The 6,729-nt window shown below is 42.1% G+C and overlaps 1 protein-coding gene across 2 annotated transcripts in view; it reads right to left on the bottom strand.

Moving 5' to 3' along the window:
- Nucleotides 1-6,705, bottom strand: part of NCAPD3 (non-SMC condensin II complex subunit D3) — a 47,991-nt gene extending 41,286 nt beyond the window's left edge. The window contains exons 1-3 of one of the 2 annotated variants that reach the window (XM_083588307.1): nucleotides 6,489-6,705; nucleotides 1,292-1,446; nucleotides 13-175 (exon numbers count right to left, since the gene is read on the bottom strand). In XM_083588307.1, coding sequence (XP_083444433.1) covers nucleotides 13-175; nucleotides 1,292-1,446; nucleotides 6,489-6,549 — 379 coding nt within the window. In that variant the 5' untranslated portion in view covers nucleotides 6,550-6,705. The remainder of the gene's footprint in view (nucleotides 1-12; nucleotides 176-1,291; nucleotides 1,447-6,488) is intronic. The other variant, XM_083588308.1, reaches the window with a different exon arrangement.
- Nucleotides 6,706-6,729: the final 24 nt, after the last annotated feature.

The following is a 6,729-nucleotide window of genomic DNA, read 5'->3' on the forward strand; positions in this document are numbered from 1 at the left end:
TCTCCTGCTTACCTGGAATTTCAACCAATAAGAAGTATAATCCAGCAGCATGAAGAGCATACAACCGCTGATGAAAATTGGCCTTTTTACTCTGGGCCTCTTGGACAAAGTGATACAAAACGGCGACAAAGGCATTGTGGCAGATATTGTTCTCCACAAACAGGGTCCAGGCACTCTGAAACAAAAGGGAAAAAATCTGACAAGAAGAAACACAACACCTGCCATATCACGACATCAAATATCCACATGGGAGCCCACTGCATGTTCTGAGTTTCAAGGGAGAAAGCGTTACTGGTTCAACTTTCCCAGCTGCACAATTGGTTCAGAGCAGGGGTTGCCATGCTTTTGACCTTCAAGGAAGGTTTTCCACATCTCCTGGCCTACTGAGGAACTCTTGCATGCCACAGAAGATTCTGGGACATGACAGTGCATGCTGAGCTCACTGGCTAGGCCCATCAGGCCTCATTATCGTGCCATGACACTTGAGAGCATGTCCTAGAAAACTCCCAATACTTGTCTGTGTCTGCACATTCCCAAAGAGCAACCATAGTGGCAGTGGTTTGCAGGCTCCATCTCAGATAATCCCAGTCATTAGTCTTCTCATCAAGGAAACCCATTAAGTTTCCTAAGATTTCCAGAGTTCCTCAGAAATTGGTTAAAAAACACTGGCTTGAAATAATCACCACCTATACCAGGCGAGGAGCCCGTGGCCCTCCAAATGTTGCTGGACTACAACTCCCATCATCATCACTCACCATTGGCAATCTAGTTAGGGCTGATGGGAGTTGAAGTCCTGCAAAATCTCTCTCCCACACCTGATGGAATGGCTATAATCCTTGGGGATTACATAGGGCATGTTACAGATGACGATCACATGGAAGGCTGGGATTCTATGCAATTAGGAATGCTTGAAAGTTGCAATTCTATATAATTAGGAGTGCTGGCTTAACTCTGCTGGTTCCCAAGGGCTTAGGTGTAGCTCAACTCTGAATAAGGATCAGGCTGTACATGGTCAAGCAACAGGCTTCAGGGAGGCAAGAACTGTTATCTATCCTGCCAGAGCTCTAACTGTCAATCTTTTGCAACCTATCCCCAACCTGGTGCCCACCAAACCATTTGGACTACAATTCCCATCATTCCTGACAATCGGCCATGCTGACTGGGGCAGTTGGGAGTTGTAGTCCAAAACATCTGAAGGGCACCAAATTGGGAAATGCTGGATTAAAATCTCCACCAGTGAATTAGAACAAAACAAGCCAATCTTTGCTAACATCACAAACATGCTTCTTACTTCTGTGGTTTCGTGGTCATCTGCAGCGAAGGGGTAGAGAGCCGTGTAGAGTTGGGAAAAGGCATCCAAACCATTGCCTGTTATCACAGCCTCTAGTTCAGAATCCAAAGGCTCAGTCTCTGTGAAATCTAGCTCCCAGGTTGTGTCAACCCAGGCTGGGGAGGAAAAAGGTTTATTAAAATGTATAAAGATGTTTTCAGACCAAAAAGCTTTCCCTCAATTACAAAATGCAGTGTCCATCTTACAACATAATAAAATGGAATCACATTACTTCACTAGAGTCCAAGGAAGCTTTGGGGGAAGCCCTGACAGCTTGTAAAACTAAGCAAGGCAGATAGCCCAAAACAGCATGCAAACTCTAACACAGCTGAACACAGACATAAAATATGACAACCTCCTGAAGATTTAGATTTTTTTTGAAGACACTTTATTAATTTTAAAATGGAGACAAAAGACAAACAACATCAAACATACTGGTACAAAAAGAGATTAGAATGGACAAAAGGGTGGAGAAGAAAATAGAAAATAATACCCTATATTAATTCATGCAATGCATTTTTTATAGTCACAATGAAAGGCATCAAGAAATAAGTTTTTAAAATAATTTCCCTTCTGAGGAGGAAAAAACCCCCAAACAACTGACTTGCTGGGAGGTTCAGGAATAAAACATCAAGCATTACTATGTCATTATCTTTTTATTTGAGGTGGTGAACAGGGGGTTGAAGCATAAATTAGAACCTTTTATTAAAACTACCGTAATTATGGCACATCAGCTTCTGCAGTTCCAGGGCAAACATCGAAACATGTTTCATTAAAAAAATTGCCAGTGCTGGGGCACAATAATCCTCACGCTTTTTAAGATTCCAATTCATTCAACATCCTTATTACAAGGATAGGAGCCAATGGCCAGGTTCGGTTCAGTTTCCCTTCAATATTTTAGGGCCTGTTGAAGCCACCTGCATTTAAAAGAGCGAATAACTTGGCACCCTATGTGACGCTTCCACCCCAAATGTTAAAATATTGTAGTTTGTAATTTCAGGATATAGCTCAACTTGCATTTCATTCAGTGATGGCTTCAATAGAGCAAGGATTGCTCCTTTGAGAGCTATTTGCCATATTAGCATCACCTAATTGCACTGATTATTGTTTCACGGTGACAACTGTGAGCCTACAGAGGATCCAAAAGTCCCTGACAAGACCAGGGGATTTTGATTTACAGAAACAGAAATGAGGTCCTTATGCTTGTTGGGTGGTTGTCAAGACATCTGCAGGGAAACACAATGACTCATCAACACTCCACTGCAATTGAAACAGGTCAAATCACACCAAAAATTCCTTAATCAGAGCAGAGGTAGAGTTCTACAGTTCACAGACCTCTTGCTGTTAACAGAGCACAGACAATTCCAAGCTTCTGTTATGGAATAGATTGTCTAGGGAGCGGTAAAATTTTCCCCCCTTTGAGATTTAATGAAAGCTACACTGTATTTTTTTTAAAGTAATTTTTATTAACCGACCAATCAAATCAAATCAAATCACATCACATAAATTCCGAATTACAAAGCCGAATTTTAAATTTTTGTTGAGGGGACCCATATTTCAAGATCCGAAGGGGGATTCCGATCATCATCTTGCTACTGCGTTCATATCCAAATCAGTCCAAATAAAGTTCATAATTCTATCCAGTGTTATCTTGCTGTTTCCACATCTCATCTTGTTCGTATATTTTTTCTTTTTTCTTTAAGATCTCTTCTGATAGTCTCCTTAAGCAGAGAAACACCAATTATATCCTGTGTGGATTTTTCCGTTTGTCCAATCCTCATATCGAGATGGTTTCCATATATCATCACTTTCATAAATAACATCGCTCTTTCCATCATTAATCTCAGGATCTGTCGTTCTTAAGTCCCACTGAGGAGTCTCACCCACAATATAAAAACAGCTCTTTTCCTCTTCCCAGACTCAAGTCCTCTGACAGAGCTTGCCAATATGGCGACGGTATTTTTAACTGCGTCATTCCAGAGCTCTCTTAAACCTTCCACGCTCTTCTTAAAACATGCTTTGGTTAGAAAATTTATCTCCACACAGTCGTAAATCCACAGCTTAAGTCATTAAAACGGCATTTCTGACTTGTGAGGGGGGGGGGATTCTTGTTTAATCACAGAGGAAAGAAAGGAAAGTTTTTCCCCCCTCCCCCATCCAGTCCCTTTGCCATACCGAGTCTTGGCATATCTTCTCATGATTGATTCTTGTTCCTCCGACTCGTCTTGTTTATCAGAGAACTCTTCAGTTAGCAGTCTTTACTCCCCCTCCTTCCTTGAAATATGTGCATTCGCTTCTTCCTAATTGTTCCTTTTGAAGTTCTTGCAGCTAGCGGCGCGGATCAGAGACAGCATCCAGGAGCACCGAGATCCACAGGAGGGCATTCTGCCCAGTGCCCCCATCCCCATAAATTCGGGGGTGGTATAGGGCACAGCAGGCAAGGGCTGCCCCCCCCCCACAATCTTGGGGGGGTAGGGAGGCTATTTACTCCCATCACAGCCTCCTAATTACCCCCTGTGGATCAGAGAGATGTTATTGTCAGCCATCTTCCGATGCGCCCCTAGTGGCCCCTCGAAAGCTACACTGTAGAAGCCAACAATTATTGTCTAGATTAGAACAACATACTTGCTTTCTTGCTTTATTTGGAATTCCCATTTTATACTTAGCAGTAATCACACAAGACTATTTTTAAAGAAATTTAGAGGATTTTTTCTTTGTCTTCAGGCAACTGTATTCTCAGTGGCTTACATGCAATCAAAACAAGACAGTTCCTGCCCACAGACTTACAGTCAAAAAGAGATGACACAAAAGGAAAAAGGGATGGGGAGGGAAAAGGAGGAAACAAACAAATAATAGCTCTTCTAATGACCACTTAGAATGACAACATTTCTATTTACTGCTGGATTTGCAGGCAGTGTTCAGAGGGCCTGATAGAAATGGCAACTGAACTAGAATTACATGTACTGTAACCTAAAATATCCTTTGTCTTGGGACTTTGACCTGCTACTCCTTCATCCAGGAATGAGTTTGCATGCCATATGATAGGGTACTTTCCACTGCTGATCACTAAAACCTCTTCTGTACGCCTCTACATTTTCAGAAATAATATATACTGCTTTAGTAGCTGTGCATCAATATCTAATTCCACTCTAATAAAGAGTTTTTTACATGGTTAATGGTTCCTTTAAAAAAAAAAAAGTATTGAAATTTTAAGGTTACAAAAAGAAAAAAGAAACACCAATTAAACAATAGCAAAACAACACATCACAATAAAAAACAGAAAAGTAGAAACTATTTTTTAAAAAACAAATCGAACCTTCCCATAACTTGTCTTTCATTTGCTTGTTTCCCTGACCTCCTCACACCTCCCTTTTTTGTATTCTAAGTCAATTATCCATTTCAGCAAATCCTTTCCCTCTCTTCAAATTTTTATCCTGAAAATTTATCTTGATCTTAATATAAGTTTACTTTCCCTCCTTTCACCAATTAACAGTCTATTTTTCTTAAATCTTTGTTACATTTTTGCTAAAATCACATAAATTCATTCCAACATCATTCTAACATTCATTAATTTTACAGTGTTTCTGTAAATAGTCTTTAAATTTCTTCCAATCTTCCTCCACCGACTCTTCTCCCTGGTCTCGGATTCTGCCAGTCATTTCCGCCAGTTCCATATAGTCTATCACCTTCATCTGCCATTCTTCCAGGGTGGGTAGATCTTGCGTCTTCCAATACTTTGCAATAAGTATTCCTGCTGCTGTTGTGGCATACATAAAGAAAGTTCTGTCCTCCTTTAGCACCAATTGGCCGACCATGCCCGGGAGAAAGGCCTCTGGTTTCTTCAGAAAGGTATATTTAAATACCATTTTCATTTCATTTCATTTCATCTCCCAGAAAGCCTTAATCCTTGGGCATGTCCACCAAAGGTGAAAGAATGTACCTTCAGTCTCTTTACATTTCCAACATTATCGGGCAAGTGATAAATTTTCGCAAGCTTGACTGGTGTCATGTACCACCTATATATCATTTTCATTATATTCTCTCTTAAGGCATTATATGCCGTGAACTTCATACCTGTGGTCCATAACTGTTCCCAGTCAGCCATCATAATGTTATGTCCAACATCTTGTGCCCATTTAATCATAACAGATTTCACCGTTTCATCCTGAATATTCCATTTCAACAGCAAATTATACATTCTTGACAAATTCTTAGTTTTGGAGTCTAACAGTTCTGTTTCCAATTTTGATTTTTCCACCTGGAAGCCAATTTTTTTATCCAAATTATATGCCTCCATTTACTGATAATAATGAAGCCAACAAACATGACCCAACTACCAACCCATCCGCCAGGGTAATGGGAGAGCTAGGTGCTGCCCCTTATATACTACTCAATTGCTGACACAGCTTGATTAACACAACTCAGCAGCACCTGCTATGTTTCACAGCTGTAAGACTGGGTCTCATTATCTATAAGGGCACTGGCCCTTAAAGACATACACAACTTGTGAAACAATAATGAACCTTCACATTTTAAAGTGACCATTCAACAAAACCGTGCCAGACACCAAATGGGTGGGTGACCCTCCATCAACTCACAGGTAGCTAGAAAGACAAAAGCCAGAGTTGAAAGTTGAGTTATGTGCACTAGAAGCTGGCAGGCTGGGCGGCTAGGAGACAGCTATGCCGGATTTCTAATGGAATCCAAGGTTGTGACGGACAGTTTGACAGCAGATTCTCCCCCTCTGCCACAGTGCACACATGTGTGTGTCTGTGCATATAAAAAGGACCCAGAAGTCCTGCCTCTCACCCTTTGTATGTATATATTTATTATTTAAAAGAAGCCATTAAAAAAAGAGTCCAAGCAGCTTACAAAAATACATGAAACCAGAGAGTAAAAACCACATAAAACAAGTTAACAATAGGTATCAATTAACCATTGTAGACTATGTGCTCTTAATTGGCTGCATAGGCCCGGCAAAGTAGAAAGGTTTTCTGACGGCGTTAAAAAGTTAAACCGTGTTGGAGGGCGAGGTTTGATGGGTCCATTATATATGTTTACTGTATATAGAAGGGACCCAGGAGTCCTGCCGCTCTCCCACAACGAATGAAGGACTCGAGGTCGCTATCCCAACCCCGCCCGAAGCTGCCGCACTCACCCTGGCTAACATCACGGAGGCCCCACCGCCCCAGAGCGCAGAGCAGCCGCTCCGCCGCCATCGCTTCTGCCGCTTCCGTCGAAGCGACTCCAGCCTAAATCCCCGCCGCTGCCTTCGAACCGTCCAATCACCGCCTGCCCTCCCCGTTAGCCAATCACCGCCGCCCCGAGGCGCGAGGGAGTGGGACGGGCGCTGGCCTCTCGCACTGCGCCGGCGCACCAAGGGCCGCGGACCCCGCCTC

The sequence above is a fragment of the Podarcis filfolensis genome (genome assembly GCF_964270895.1).
Source record: "Podarcis filfolensis genome assembly, chromosome: 15".
NCBI lineage: Eukaryota > Metazoa > Chordata > Lepidosauria > Squamata > Lacertidae > Podarcis > Podarcis filfolensis.